The 17,172-nt window shown below is 38.5% G+C and overlaps 1 protein-coding gene across 1 annotated transcript in view; it reads right to left on the reverse strand.

Moving 5' to 3' along the window:
• LOC122803568 (WD repeat-containing protein 49-like) overlaps positions 1 to 17,172 on the reverse strand; it is a 1,120,011-nt gene that overhangs the window by 458,637 nt on the left and 644,202 nt on the right. The window contains exon 18 of the mRNA XM_044073240.1: positions 16,608 to 16,687. Within this exon, the coding sequence (XP_043929175.1) occupies positions 16,608 to 16,687 (80 nt within the window). The remainder of the gene's footprint in view (positions 1 to 16,607; positions 16,688 to 17,172) is intronic.

A 17,172-nucleotide genomic window follows, 5' to 3' on the forward strand; every position in this document is an offset into this window, starting at 1 on the left:
TTAATAGAATCACAGGCTGTACCATACATCTAAGCATGGATAACCTTTCTATTAGGTTATCTCAAATCTCTGTGTGTGTGTGTGGCTGTCAGTTTGGAACATTTGTTCCTATTACAAGGGTAAAACTTCAACATTTGAAGATATACATAGTTACTTAATAGGTTTTAGGGGGTACTGGGGGTGTGTTTGTACTTCTGTTTGAGGGTTTTCAGTAAAACAAAAAGTTCTGTAAGATATGACATAGGCTCAAATGGAGATGACAAAAACAACTGTACAAGAATTCAAGTGAAATACTGAAGTGTAAAGACACCAATAACCAAGTATTCACTTCAGTTGCTGCTCCAGTACCAATAAGGGACTCCCAGTTGATCAAATTCAACACTTTAATATCCAATGAACTATACAAGCTTAAAGGATTTAGTGCTTTCGTTTCTAACACACCAAAAACTTACCAAACAGTACACGCAAGTAACACAAAAGTTGGAACTAGACATTTAACAAAAAAGCTGTTATACATAAAATATAGAAATAATAAATTTTCAAGAACATAATGCTTTCTATAATGTCTTTAAATGTTAATAGTCTCAGATAAATACAAAAAAAGAAAGAGTAATGAATTGTATTAAAATGTAGAGTACAAATAGCTATGCTACAACAGATACACCTGGAAAGAACCGAACATGTGAATTTGTTAAAGAAAGGTTTTCAGGATGATTATTCAGTGAAATACCTGGGGCAAAGGAAAAGAGGAGTACTTAGATCAGTTGCAAGAGGAGCTCAATAGTGACAGAAAAAGATAAACAAGAAAATAATGGTAGATGTGTAACACTAAAGCGCTAATGGCAAGTGAGAATGATTACAATGACATGTATTTATATTCCACCAAAAACTGCTATAATGGAGCTTAAGGAAATTCTGAGAGAAATAATCAGCTTTCAACAAGACCTATTATTTATGGGGAGGACTGGAACTTGATTTGCAACACTGAAGATGTGTCTGGGGGGGCCCAGAAAGGAAAATACAACAAAGTAAAAGAGGGTAGATTTTTAAAGAACTTTATGAAAATATTTGGTATGAAAGTTATGAATTCAGTAGTAGGAGTTCGGAGTGAATCTACATATTATTCCCTAAGATACAAAAACTGGGCTAGGCTAGATAGAATTTACATTTTACATGAACGTATGCATTTAATTGACGGTCTTGACATGCACCCAATACCTATTTCAGATCATGCGCTAATAATAACTAAAATAAAAACACAGGGTAATGAAATGAAAATGAGACACTGGCACTTTCCAGCCTATCTGTTGAAAAGAGAGGAATTTAAGGAATCGGTAGTGGAAATTATTCAGGAGCTATTAGAGAAGATAGATTTTTTTTCTGAAAATATAGCTAGGGGGTGGGATAAAATTAAAGTGGAGTTTAAAATAGGGTGGAAAGGGAGATATGGTTAAGAATTAAGAATTATTTAGAGGGACTGACAAATATTAAAGTATTGCAAAATACGGGAAATCTCATAGAACAAGAGGAGCAGTTGCAGAATGCTAAACAGAAAATTATGGATTACCTCAATAATATGCATGAGTTTAGAAAGATTGCTGTTAAACAATGTTTTTTGATAAGTCTAGAGCACAAAAACTTTTAGCACAACAACTCAGGCAATAGAAAGCAGAAAGGGTTGTCACCAAGATTAGGGAGGCTATAACAAGAAAGATAACAATGGATCCTGTAGAAGTATTAGAAATATTTCAGAAATTCTATAAAAATTTGTATGAAGCAGACAAATATAGAAATCAAGAAAAGGTACAAACTGAAATGTATATGGAAGAATTAAATATGCCAGATTTAGAGGTAGAGGTGGCTCAATTACTAACAGGATAGGAGAAGATGAGATAAAAAATGGTGATGCATAACCAATCTACAGGAAAGTCCCCAGGAACAGATGGTATTCCTTTGGAAATTTCAAGCTAGGAGGGAAAAATATGGAAGGTTTTGTTTAACAGTATTTTAAGAGGAGAAGCACAGGCCCATTTCAATACTAAACCATGACTATAAAGTGTTTATGTCTATAATGGCTAAAGTAATGGCAAAAATGATGCCAAAATTGAAAGATATAGATCAATGTGATTTTGGGGAGGGGAAGCAAACATTTGACAACATAAACGGAATACTTATAATCCACAAGGAAGCAGAATGTAAGAAAATACCACTGTTGTTGGTGGGTCTTGATGCAGAGAAAGCATTTGACAAAGTAATCTGGGGCTTTATGTGCACAGCAATGGAAGCATTTTCATTCCCTGATAAAATTATAAAGTTGATTAGGAGGATATATAAGAGATCAGAGGTGAAAAGTAAAGTGGGTGGGGTCCTCTCTGGTAATTTCTACTAGAGCAGAGGAACCAGGCAGGGGTATCCTCTCTTCCTCTTTGTTATTTGCATTATATTTAGAACCAATGGCAAAGAAAATAAGGGGCTCAGAAATTCAATAATATAAATGGTATGGTAGTCAAGAAAAACTGGCTCCATTTGCAGATATTATTTTGTATCTGACAAAACCAGAAAGAGACATTACAGTGTTGTGGAACATTTTCAGACAGTTTCAAATCTTTGCAGGCTAAAAGATTAAATTAAAAAAAACGAACGTAGAATAGTCCAAAGAGCAAACAAAAACATTTTATTCTCCATAGTACAAGAAAAAACTGTTGGTTAAGCACTTTTATCACAAAGTGACATCATCAGAACAAAGAATAGTAAAAAGGAAATCCTTTTATGTATAAAAAAGGCACCAAACAAGTGCTAAACTCCTCCTGAAATTAAAGAGAAAACATCCACAAAACTGCTGATGCAACATTCTACAATAAAGAAAATGCAATTAAGAAAAAGCAGTTAAGAAAAAAATATGCAAAATAAAATTCAGAGATGTACAATATCACAATAATAAAAAAATATAACACTAATAAAATATAATTTTAACGAATATTGACCCTTCTTTAAAGCTCACCGGAAATATAGTGTCATTCAAACCCAGAAAACTGGAGGCATCAAAGTGTAACTGCCAAAACATTTCCCTCTGCAGTAAAAAAAATCTGCTAGTCACCAGGAAAAACACCAATCTTGACTTCCTCTATTACTAAAAATTTAAACTGTCTAAAACCAGCACACAGCCCAGCATGTCTAGCCAGGGCACTTTTGTTGTAATTTTTCCTGAAGCTGTAGTCATGCTGGTAAATTCTTTTATATTAAGGGAATTGACAGTCTTTCCGATATAGAAAGTCATGTAAGAGTCACACAGAGCAAGATAAACAACCCTTTCAAAATCACAGTTAAACTTGCCACCATGGCAAACAGTAGTCAACCTGGACAGCCACGTGTCACCCAGAGATAAACAAATAAATGGACACTGATTGCAGTGTCCACATTTCCTTGTAGTGGGTGAGCTGACCACCACCCCCCAGCCACCTGCATTTACAGTAATGATTTTATGTTCATCTTGTTTTTAAAAGTAAATGATGGAGCAGCGTCAAAATGCTTGCTGATGTCCACATTACAAGAAAGTAGGTATCAATTCCTCTGTATAATCTTCTGGATATCCCTAGCATCAAGGGAATAATGTAAAACCATGTTGTATTTCTTTCATAATGAACTGGTACCATCCTGCAAATGCACCAAGCCAGAAAGAATAATAGGAGGTTAAAGGTCACCCCTGTTGGCCCAAATTTCTAAAACATTAATGAAGCTAAAACAAAAACAATAGCAGTAAATTATGTACCCACACACAAACTGGTTCAGCAATATTCATACTTATGGGGTCATGATAAAATGAAATATTTAGAAGTATGAACTAAAATGATTCTGCTGTTACAGCTAAGGATATGTGGGATGAGACTAAATAAAACATAATATAAAAAGTGAGAAAATTGAAGCTCTGTTATATGGAGATTAATAGTAATATACAAGCAGTTAAAATGTTTTTTGTCCCTTTAGTCTTATACACAGGTCAGAAATATTTTTATCAACTAGAGGAGAAGTTGAGGATAGCAATTAATAAAGAGCTGAAGGATTTTATCTGGGAGAGGAATATAAGCTTATTCTAATAGAACAGGCAGAGTGGGATTACCCAATTTGAATGGGTATTTCAGAGCAACACAGTTAAGGCTCCTATACATAGCACAAACAGAAAACTATAATTTAAAATGGAAAGAGATGATGATGAAACAGGGGGGGGGGGCTCTGTAAACAAGGAGAGACTAGGATTTTGGATGCAGACCTTTAAGGAAAATAACAATAATCATACAGAATATTATATTCATAAAGTAGCAGAAGGTATTCTAAGAACTAAGCCAACACAGGAATGGAGAAAGGAGATTCTACTGATAGGGTGACTGCAATTAGGGATACAGACAATAGGCAAGGGGGGCTGGAATTTAATGGAGAAAACTGGCAAAGGAACCAAGGTATTGGGAACAAATAACTAGAGAGGGAACGGTAATAGAATGGAAAGTCACCAAAAACTTATTTGGACTGCAGTTTAGAGATTGTCTTCCCTATCAAATATTGATATCAGACTATAGGCAAAGAGAAAGAAATAGATGGGTCATTAATGAAAGACCTGCACTGGCAGAGTTTTTTAGTAGAAACTAGAAGTTACTTTTAAGAAAGGAATAATTAGTAAACCATATAAAATACTGCCTGATAATTATAAGAATCAATCACAGGAAGATAGAAAGGATTGGGAAGAGAGAGTGGATAAGCAATTCACAAAGAAATAATGGGGGATATATGTACGTTTCCCAAATATGCAACAAAGTCTAGAAGATTTAGGATCTTTGTTGGAAGTGTTTACATAGGTATTTTTATACCCCGAGGAGACTCCAAAGAATTTTTCCTGAGGTAGACAGCAAATGGTGGAGGTGTGATGGAAAAGAAAGAGGTAACTGGGAACATACTTTCTGGGAAAGTAATGAGTTGGCAGATTTTAAAGATTCCCTCCAGACTGCTCTGTTGGAGATACTGGGTGAGCAAATTGGTGTAACTAAGGAAATTATTTTTTTGAGCTATGATACAAAATCGGAATTGCCTAGACATAGTAAGGCCTTGCTGAATCTCCTGTCCACCTGGTGAATCTGGGCACACTGGGGCAATGAAGCAACTGCCTCATGTACACAGACAACCCTCTCCTCCTACCATCCAACATTAAAACCTGCAAGAGATGCACTTACATAGCCAAACTGGAAGCAAAGCTATCTCTCCAGCCAAGATTGTGTTAGACAGTCAAGAGGAGAAGGTTAACACCTGCACAATACCTCAAGCAACACATAGCCATTCAAAACCCACACCATCAAGACCCACACATAGCAACACTAAACCCACATATGCGGAGGCCCTTTACATTAACCTGCCCAATCAACAAGGACCTCCAAAGCTGAAACGCAAACACCAGTCACAACCAAAGTGACACATAGCTCACAACACCAGTGTGCCACCCAACAACAGCCCCCAAGGCAAGACAACATACCCAATACTTTAGTCATAGGTGACTCTATAGTCAGGCACACTGATGTCCCACTCACCAGGCTGAACAAGGAGAAAATTATAGTCAGCTGCCTGTCAGGTGCCAGGATCTGCCACATAACGCATGCACTCAAGTCACTCCACAAGTACAAATACAGCTCTGTCATTGTCCATGTTGGAATGAATGACTTGAGACATACCTCACTGGACTACATGAAAAGAGACATGGAAGAGCTCTCGGATTATGTGGCCCAGGCAGGTATGACCTTAGCCCTGGGTAGCATCCTGCCTTCACCCAGAATGATACCACAGTATAAGGACAAAATGACTGACTTCAACAATTGGCTAAGCTTCTGGTGTCATTCAAAGGAGATCCAGTATCTGTCTGCCTGGGACAACATGATCGACAAACCACGATGCTTTGCCAGAGATGGTCTGCACCTGTCGGCCCTGTGATTCAGGTTACTGGCTAAAGCTCTTGCCACCCCTATAGTGCCTTTTTTAGGCAAGGTTCAAAGGAGAAAACCACCACCATAACAGATACAAGCATGCAAAATCTGAAGGAAATGCTACTCAATGCTAGAAGTCTAAACCTCAAAATGCACTCTCTCTCAAGGCACTCCTAAAAATGGAGAACATCAATATCTCTGCAGTAATTGAAACCTGGTTCAAGGCTCCAGAGAGCACCCCTGCAATACCAGGCTACAACTCTTACCACACTTTTCAGCCACCAAACCAAGACCAAAACACTAAAGATGGAGGAGTGTCCATATTCACCAAGGATATTCACACCTCCAGGCTAGTTGCCCAACACAATGCATCTGAAATTCTCCAGGTGCAACTAACACTAGGTAAGACTTCAATCCAAATTGTAGCTGGCTACAGATCCCCCACCATGCCCCAAGATTCTCATCACACCTTTCTAAACATACTGGAAAATATTAAGATACAATCAAACACCCTAATACTGGGTGATTTCAACTACCCTGCCATTAACTGGGAAAACTGCTCAGGTACCAACACCTTTTTTCAACCGTTCTTGGAATTCATAAATTCCAACGCCCTGCATCAGCTAATCCATTGTCCCACCAGGGGCTCAAATATCCCAGACCTGGTCATTACCAACATGGGAGATAGATGCTCCACACCAGTGGTCACACCGTCATTGGTCAGGTCTGACCATAAGCTAATCACCCTTGACATCCACATCCCACCCCCCCGTAAGGAAACCTCCGTAAAAAATTCTCCAAAGCCAACTTCATGCTACTCAAGTCAGAAGTGATACACTTCATAACACCCATGCAGACGGGAGCTGAAAGTTCGACTGCTGAATCCTACACTAAGGCACAGTACGAGCACATCCACTCGTGCATGAATTGTGCCATCCCAACTAGAACCAAGATGCTCTTCTCAAAAAAAGGAAGCCAGTCTGGTGGTCCCCTGCCATAAATAAACTATACAACAGAAGGAAGAAACTGTTGCAGAAAAGAGGAAAATCCCAGGATGCAAAAAACTCCCTTACCAGCCTCAGTAAGAAGCTGAGACCCATCATAAAATCCTCCAAAGCTAGTTACGAAAATAAAATTGCCAAAGATTCTAAAGACAACCACAAGGCATTCTACAGTTATGTCAAGAATCTAAATGGCAATACTCAGATCTGCTCTGAGCTACAACAGAATGGCATTAAATATACTGATCCCAAGGATATTGCCAATATCCTGGCAGATCAAGTTAGTGCCAACTTCATCCCCCTCTCACCCCCAAAAGGGCCCATCTCAATACCAAAAGATTGCCAAATTCCGGTAATCATGGCCACACAAGTAGAAACTGCACTCTCCAAAGCTAAGAATACAGCATCCATGGGATCAGATGACATCCTGGGCTGTGTATACATGAAGTACAAAATGAACTGGCACCTCACCTAAGTGTCATGTTTAATCACAGCCTCACCTCAGGCTTCGTGCCCACTGAGTGGTGCACAGCTACAGTTATCCCACTCCACAAGAGGGGATCCACCTTGGATCCCGGGAACTACCATCCCATCAGTCTGATGAGCCTGATCTGCAAGGGCATGGAACACGTTATCATGGAACTTATAAACAAAGACATTGGCAACCTTCAAACACTGGACCCTACCCAGTTTGGGTTCATGAAGGGCCGATCTTGTCTCCTGAACCTGCTTGACTTCTTCTAATCAGTCTCCAAAGCTGTGGATGAAGGTAAGGCAGTTCACACAGCCTATCTAGACCTCGCCAAGTCCTTTGACACCATCCCCCATCTGGACTCATAGATAAACTTACTAAGCTGGGCATAAATCTCTACGTCACTCGATGGGTTGCCAACTGGCTTACTGACAGAACCCAGAGATGTAAAAGTAGCCGACTCCAAATCCAGCTCCAGACTAGAGACAAGTGGAGTATCTCAGGGTTCAGTCCTGGACCGCTCCTGTTTGGCATCTACGTCTCTGAAGTACAGGCCAACACTAAGGGACTCTGGCTAACAAAGTTCGCAGATGACTGCAAACTGGGAGCCATTACTGAATCCCCAAATGATGTGGATATTCTACAAAAGGACCTTACAGAAACAGATGCTTGGTTCCAAAACCATGGGCTCAAGCTTAATGCCAAGAAATGTATAGTTATTCCCTTTGGGAAAAACCATTTACCCATGAATTACCACATAGGTGACAGTACACTAAACACCAAAAGTGTGATGAGGGACTTAGGGACACAGGTGGACAGTGGTCTCACCTTCGATAACCACATCGCCACAACAGTCAGGAAATCCTTCTATGTGGCACACCTCATCACTAAGGGCTTTTCATCCAGAAAAAAGGAGGTCATTGTCCCACTGTACTCATCCCTCATTAGACCCATTATAGAGTACAATGCCCCATTTGATATGTACCTCACAAGACATCTGCAACAGCTGGAAAGGTTGCAGAAATACCTCACTAAAAGAATCACAGGCCTAAAGCAGATGCCCTATGCTGACCATCTAAAAAGACTCCAGCTATACTCTGTGGCATATTGTCTACTCAGAGGTGATCTCTACTTAACATACAAGGCCATGTCAAACCCAGAGCTGTTGAACATGCTCCACTTAAAGAAATCCCAATCCCTCAGAGCCACATGCTCCAGGGATCTAAACCTTGTCATCACAATGAACAAAACATGCTGGAGGGATAGGTTCCTGACCCAGAGACTCCCCATACTCTGGAATAGACTGCCCATACATGTCAAGCAGAGCGCCTCCTTGGCCCTCTTCAAAAGGAGCCTTGACGATTGGATGGGAGATAGGAAATTCACCCCGGGGATCACGTCAGTCACTCTGCTAGACAGGGGTCCAGGAAAGTAAATATTGTGGGAAGAAATATCCAGGGAATTGTTATGGCTAGGCTTGTATAGGCCCTACGGCTGATAGCCTAGTACCAACCTATGAATTATGGTGGCTGCTAAAAAACAATTACTAGAAACTAGAAATCAAAGTCACATTTTTCTATATGGAGCTTCCCCCCAGGCCTTTGCTGAAAATGGGCTCTTGCTCAGTCGGACATTCTTGGTTAACAACTGTCAAATATAATAAATAAATAAAATAAATAAAATAAACCAACTTTAGAAGTGGTGAAGCTAGTAACAGAGATAAAACAACTGGAATTGGGATGTTTAGAAAAGGGTAGGAGCAAATTATATAGGAAAAAAATGGGAATTGTGGGAGCAATTCATAAAAAGGAGGAACAAGGTTTAAAAGAAGGCAGGATTTGAATGACCTATGTAATGGCTGACTGACAATGACTGGATATATTATAAGTGATGTATAATGTTTGCAGTTACAGTTGTGTCAGTACGGTTTGTAATACATAATGTTTGCAACTGAAGTTGTGTAGGTATGGTTTATTTTCACTTATAATAAATTTAAGATTGCCTATGTCATATGTGATAATTTAATAAAAATGTTTCTTGTTTAAAAAAAGATGTTATTAGCTCTGAACTTTAGCTGGTCTGGGCTCGTTATAATAAGTTGCATCCCATATAACATGGGATAAGTTCTATTGCAAAGCTGCAAATAGTTTTCTATTCAGACTAGATTGTGATTATTTGTTAAAAGTGATAGCTACTAGGGCATGAGTATAGTCTTATAATGAAAATGAGCTGAAAATTTGGAGTTATATGTGGATAACAAGCCAAACATAAGTTTTTGTATGTGGATAATAGGTCAAGGATTGGGAAGCTAGATGTTTATAAGAAAGATGATATCTTACACTGATACGCAGCATTTTTGTTTAATACTGTTATAGGACATGGATGACTGTTATAGCTTTGTCTTGTGTTTTTGGTGTGAATGAGATATAAAGTTAATGGCATAGTTTTACATAAGATATTTTTTTACATAGGAGGAGAATTCAAGATGCCTGTATTAATAATCATGAAGAAGATGCTTCAGTCCATGTTTGTGGTTTAGCTATTTGTAAATATGTTGTTAGACTGGATTGGATGTGTAAGTTTTGTTATTGTGTGAATTTTTTTTCTAAAAAAGGGGGTTGGGAGAGTGGCCTAATGGTTAAGGTGTTTGGCTTCCAAACACAAGGTGCAGGGTTTGAGTCTCACAAGGGATAATTAGCTAGGCTTAAAATGGCTCGCAAGGGCAGTTAGCCTAGTACTATTCTATGAACCTAAGATAAAAATAAAGATGATTAAGAGAACCAATTCTTGAATCACTCCCCAGTTGGAGGCAGTCCAAAAGGACATCATACATGCAGACTTGAAGCATCATGATTCTGGTCTGTCATTAAAAGTAAGCATAATTGTATAGGGCTTCCTATTACTCTTAAAATTCTTTGGAGAAAATTCCAAAGATAAATTCATTTTGCATTACTGCTGCCCAGTATAAGCTTTAAGATATAACAATACCTGTCTGCTCTTTCCCATGACAAAGCTTCACATATATACTGCAAAGGTTTTACAAGAGGGACTTTACTGATGCCAGGTCTGGTCCCTTAACTATTTTTAATAGACAGTACATTTCTAGGCTTTCCTGATGTATCAGATGGTTGGAATAATTTATCTCATCAGTAATGCCATAAACTGGTCAAACAGTAAGAATCTTCTTAAATCTTCCAAAGTAAATTCATACCTGGTCAGGTATTATTTGGTGTCACCCCTGTTCTTGCCCAAGATGCATCAGTAGGAGACTTTACTCAAACAGTAACTTGGTTCCAGCTGTCCTTTCTTTAGGAAGAACTGAAGGAGAAGATACAAGTATGACAATTCCCTTTGTTTTGTACAGTACCTTACTGAATTTGAGAAGGTATTGTGCTGCTAATCTCTTAATGGGTTTTGTGAATTGAAAGAAATTAGGAAGCAGAGTGCTGCTTCTTCTTTTATGGTACCTCGACTTTATCCCCCACAATATTCACATGCCTGCTTCCAAGGATGACCTTAGCATTACTGACGTAACGCTGTCATACCCCAGACGTTCCTTACCCTATGTGGCTCTCCTGCCATGTTGCCCAATTTTATGGCATTGATTCTCAGGCCCCAAAGCATTCTTTTCTTTAAACTTCTTTATTACATCGCAGTTTATACAATAACAATGATACACATGCACTAATACAAAAGGACAAACCCACAGTAATATTTTAATTACTGCAATGCACTATACAAATGTGTTTCTTTTAACAATATCATTCACTGCAGAATTACATAATTTGCTCATTTCCTGCCTTACCTTAAAGCTCACTCTTTCTCCTCCTCCTAAACATTATTATGCATGTATTTTTCCACAATTTCTGTTTATTTCTATGTAATTTGCACATTTCCTTTTCTAAAGATCCCTTTTCTATTTATTTTATCCCCTTTACAGTATCTAGTACTTCAATTATATTTGGTTTAAAATTTGACTTCCATTTTCTAGTAACTGATTTTTGGCAGCAAATAGCATTAAACTTAGTAAGGCTTTACCATGTCTAGATAATGCAGATCCTGTGTTCTAGCTTAAAAGAATAATTTCCTTAGTTACAATCATTTGCTCCCCCCAACATTTCTGGCAAAGTACTCAGCGGGGAATTTTTAAAATTGTCCGTCTTGTTTCACTCCCAAAAACATTGGGAGTGAGAGATCCCAATTATCCCTATTTTTCCCATCACACCTCTAGCATTTATTTTTATTTTATTTTTATTTTTTATTTTACATTTGTTGACCGGGATAGTCTGACTGGACACATGTCCGTTTTCAGCGGAGGCCCGGGGAGAAAAGCTCCAATATTACAAAGTAGATGACAACAAAATATGACAGATATATACGTTTATAGATTATACATTTCATACATAGAAGGAAGGAAAAGATTAAAAATTCAATAATGTGTACAATGATTGTAGTGAAGAAGACAAGACCTTCATGTTATGAGTTACAGGTAGAAAGTAAGTGGCTTAATGCCTAGGTGGAAGGTACTGAAGAAAAGGACTGGGAAAATTACTTAGTCTGGATTAGAACACTGGCAAAGCCAGTGGGATTTTAAGTGGTGGAAGAGACCTTTCTTGAAGGTATTAAGGGAGGTGGAGTTGGTGAGACTGGGTGGAAGAGAGTTCCATGTTTTACCCACTGTGTTGGAAAACAAAGAGTCGCCTCCTGTGTTACGGGATTTGAGCGTCTGTACAAGTGATCTATGTGATGATCTAAGTCTGTTTAGATTTGTGTAAGGGGTGATTAATCTGCTCATATCAGGGATGTTGTCCGGTTGAGAGAGTACTTTGTAAGCAACTATAAGTTGCTGCTGTAGGATTAGGTTTGGTAGTTCTATCCAGCCTAGGTTCTGAAGATTAGTGCAGTGATGGGTTTTGTAGGGTAAGCCAGTTACAAATCTGGCAATATGATTATAACAACAGGAGAGTTTGGATAGTTCCGATTTATTGGGGTTTGTAAGTATAGGGGAGGCATACAAGAGGGTGGATAGGAGGTGGGTGCGAGCAATAGCCGCTTTTGTGATGGGAGTCAGAAAGGATTTTATTCTATAGAGGGACCCCAGTTTTTTATTAACAGTCTTAATAGTTTGGCTAATGTGAACATCAAATCTGAGTTTGTTGTCAATGGTAACTCCTAGTAGCTTGGTGCGGGGGTCAGGTGAGATGATGGTTCCATTGTTGGATTGAATAAAAAAGGGAAAGGTTGGTGTTTTATGGGTAGGATGGAAAAGGAGCATTTTAGTTTTTTTAGGGTTTAGGATAAGTTGGCGTTCCGATAGCCATTTTTCTATTGCAGTGAAACAGTCTTGAGTTTTGGATAGTAGAGTAATTGGGGATGTATCAGAGCAAATTAATGTCGAGTCATCTGCGTATTGAATACATGTGGATTCTGGAATGACTTTGTCAAGATCATTAATAAAGATGGAAAATAGGAGAGGGCCAAGTATGGAACCTTGGGGGACTCCTATGGTGTTAGGTAGGCAGTCTGAGAGCTTATTGTGCCAGAGCACAGCTTGCTGCCTATCAGAAAGATAGGCATGAAACCAGTCAAGGGTTGAGTTATCTAGGTAGAGAGTTTTAAGAGTTTCATGCAAGAGTTTGTGGTTGACCATGTCAAAAGCTTTTGATAGGTCCAGGAAGAGAGCTGAAGATATTTTTTTGTCATTCCGGTTAAGGTTGATAGTATTTGTAAATGAGAGGAGAGCAGTAGTAGTACTGTGTTTGGGCCTGAAGCCATGTTGAGAGTTAGTTAGCAGATTGTTCTGAGTTAGATGCTGCATGAGTTGTTTGTGGATACATTTTTCCATTATTTTTGCCAGTGGTGACAGTATGGCTATTGGCCTGTAATTTGAAAGGTCAGTGGAAGGGCCACCTTTATGGAGAGGAATGACATTGGAGATTTTCCATATGGAGGGGATTGTGGATTCGATTATGGTGCGATGAATTAAGATAGAGATGGGATAGGCAATGATATCTGCAGCTTTTTGTAGGAAGTCAGCTGGTAGTAGGTCTGCGGCGAGGGTGGTTGGCTTTAATTTCTTTAGTAAGGATTGGATGTATGCAGTAGGGACAGGTTGTAGGTGAAATACTGGCATGGTCTTTTGGGTGGGGGCTGTGGTTGGGGAATAGGGGACAGTTTGTTGGTTGGCTAAGGATTTTATAACATCGATGAAAAAGGTGTTAAAGGATGTAGCGACTTCTTCTGGGTTTTTCATAGTTAGGTTAGCTGGTGTAGGTGTGGAGGACCTACCCGGATGGAGAAGGTTATTTATTCCTGCCCAGAACTTTTGGGGGTTTTTTTGGTTTGTTTGTTGTAGTTGGAGATAGTAGTTCTTTTTGTCAGATAAAATGTGTTTTTTTGCTTCATTTCTTAGTTGTTGGAAAATGTTACGGTCTAGGGGTGATTTGGTAAAACGCCATTTATTCCATGCTTTATTTCTTGATTTAATTTTGGTTATAGAGTCTTTTGATAACCATGGTGCTATTCGAGCTTTTGTTTTGATTGAGCGTTTGGGGGCGTGTGAATCAAGTATGTTTAGAAATGTGGAGTTAAAATTTGTTACTGCCTCTTCTAGTGGAAGGTGTTTAAGGACTGACCAGTTATAGGATTGGAGCTCATTTCGGAATCTAGTGAGGTCAAAGTGTTTGGTACTCCTAACAGTTCTGAGGACAGGGGGTTTGCGGCTACCTATTTTACTTTTTACCATATAAGTGATGAGGTGATCGCTGAGCTCATTAGGTATGGTCCCAGCTTTGTACATTTCGGGCTTATTGTTGGTGAGTATCCAGTCTAGGATGCTTTCTTTTTGCTTGTTGCTGCCAATTCTGGTGGAGGTGGTTATAATTTGTGAAAAACCATGGAGATTAATATTGGTTGGGTCAGACTCTGACACACATAGATTTGCTATGTACTTAAGAAATAATTATCTGAAGTATGCTTCAGATACAAAAACATACCATCTACCTGAGGAAAATTTCTCTAAAGTTTGCTTAGGGTGTAAAAATACCAATGCAAATAGTTCCAAGCAAACATTCTACATCTTCTGGACTTTAATGCATACTTTGGAGTCATACATATATCCTCCAATTGTTTATTTGTACACTACCTTTCCAGTTTCTCTTATCAAACTTTTCTAACCTCCTCTGACTGATTATTACTTTATATGTCCTACTAATTATCCCTTTTTTAACAGAAGCTTTTGCTCTTAAGTCATCTAAAAAACATCACCAGAGCTGGTCTTTCATGTAGTACTCCCCTATCTCTTTCTGTTTACCTATACTCTGATATCAATCCTTGATAAGGAAGGCAATCTCTAAACAGCAGTGTAAATAAGTTCTTGGTGTCTTCCCATTCTAGTACCTTTCCCTCTCTAGATTCTTGCTCCCAGTACCTTGGTTCCTTTGCCAGTTTTCCACAGTAAATTCCACGCTCCTCTTACCTACATTTTATACCCCCTACTTGTAGCCATTCCTATTGGTAGAATCTCGTTTTGCTATTCTCACGTTGGGTTAGTTCTTAGAATAATTTACAAATATAATATTCTGTACAGCTGTTGTTATTCTTCGTAAGGACTTGCATCCAAAATCCTACTATCTCCTTACATCTCAAATTCACTTCTGTTTCATCATCATCCCTTTATACTTTGATTTATACCCTTCTGCTTGTGTTATGTATTATCAGCAGTAACTGTTTTACACCAAAGTGACAAATTAAATCAATTAATCCCAGACCAAGATGCTGTAAGGATAATCAACTAATCCCACTTAACTCTCCCCCTCACAAATACATTCCTTTCATCCTTTATTAATTGTTGTTCATAACTTCTCTTAAGCTTGAAACAATATGCCTAACCTGTATCCAGAACCAAATGTACTGGAGACATTTTCACTGTTTATATCTTATTATCAGTAAGAGTGAAAGGGAAGGCCCACAAGAAGGTAGTGAGACCAGCTATGTTATATGGGTTGGAGACGGTAGCATTGACAAAAAGGCAGGAGTCAGAGCTGGACGTGGCAGAGTTAAAGATGTTAAGATTTGCACTGGGTGTGACGAGGGTGGGCAGGATTAGAAATAAGTATATTAGATGGTCAGCCCAGGTTGGAAGGTTTGGAGACAAAGCCAAGGCAAGATTATGTTGGTTTGGACATGTGCTGAGGAGGGATGCAGAGTATACTGGGAAAAAGATGCAAAGGTTGAAGCTGCCAGATAACAGGAAAACAGGAAGGCCTAAGATAAGGTTTATGGATGTGGTGAGAGAGGACATGCAGGTGGTTGGTGTGACAGAGCAAGACGCAGAGGACAGGAAGAAATGGAAACAGATGATCCACTGTGGTGACCCCTAATGGGAGCAGCCAAAAGAAAAAGAAGAAGAAGATATCTTATTATCCCTCTGCATAACCAAGGGCTTCCAGTTTCTCAATTTTTGTATTATCTTTTACTTAGTCTCTTCACATATATCGTTATCTGCCATAATAAAACCATTTTTAATCCAAACACCTATATACTTCATTTTATCGTGTCCTTATAGATGTGGATATTACTAAACTAATTCATGTGTCAGTGCTTAGTTCACCCCTTAGTATTTTTGACTGCGTACTGATCTTACAAGGGTCTGCTGTGCCAGTTGTTTTATTTTATAACTTCATAGAAGCTTCAAAGATATTACAAATGCTGTGTGGATGCTGCACATTATGAGATATGTTTTCGCTCCTGCCATAAGGCCCTCTACTAAGGGCAAGTAGAACTTATATTTGGGAAATATATAGAAGAATGTTTCCTTCATTTCAGAAAATAGGCTGATAGCAAAGTATCACACTGGCAGAATTACGTTGACTGCTGACACCTGGAGTGACTATCCATGTCACTGTTAAGAGGGCTAAGAATGAAACTATGTGATGGTGGTATGCTCCTATGAGTGAGTGGGTGTATGCAAACCTCTGAAAAGCAGCCCATGTGGTATGGAAGTGACTACTCTGCAATCTAATACACTACCACTTGCAGTTATGTAGATAATGTGCAACATTCCACAAATAACTGAAAACAATGTAAAATCTACTGTTTTCTAGAATGTTTCCTTAGTATTGGTTTAAAAAGAAACTAAAATTAAACTTTAAACACTGCAAAACTGCTGCTCACCTGGTCGTAAGATGCGCAGACAATGCCCATTATTATAGTTCCAGATCTTCAAGCACCCATCTCTTCCACCTGTCACTAACCTACAGCAGAAAAAAATAATTATATTAATGTGCTATTATTGTACTAATTAACTCATTGCTGTACCAGTGGTTAACTTGTATTTGTATTGTAATTTTATCTTTGAGTTGTAGTAATTGTATTCTGTTGTAATGTTCGCTAAAACCCAGGCTGGGCCTGCAATTGGTTATGCTTGATCAGTACCTTGGTAAATAAAGATAAGTAAGTAAATAAATAAACATCAAACAAACATGTCAATTCTGAAATGAGAACATCACTCTGATCTAAGGATCAGTAAATGGATTTATACAGTTAACCATCCAAAGTTATAATGTTCATACTTTTAGATGACTTTCAAAACTTTTCTGCTTTTACATATTAACATGGTATTAGTTTATACAGTTATATCCTGACTTAGCACTACATTAAGACAGTGAAAATCTCTTTAGTCGCTGTAAGTGTGATAATGCATAATGCAATATAATCCTAATCTTTATATAAGCATCGA

Source organism: Protopterus annectens, chromosome 5.part1, assembly GCF_019279795.1.
Source record: "Protopterus annectens isolate FY-2018-M chromosome 5.part1, PAN1.0, whole genome shotgun sequence".
Classification (NCBI taxonomy): Eukaryota; Metazoa; Chordata; order Ceratodontiformes; family Protopteridae; genus Protopterus; species Protopterus annectens.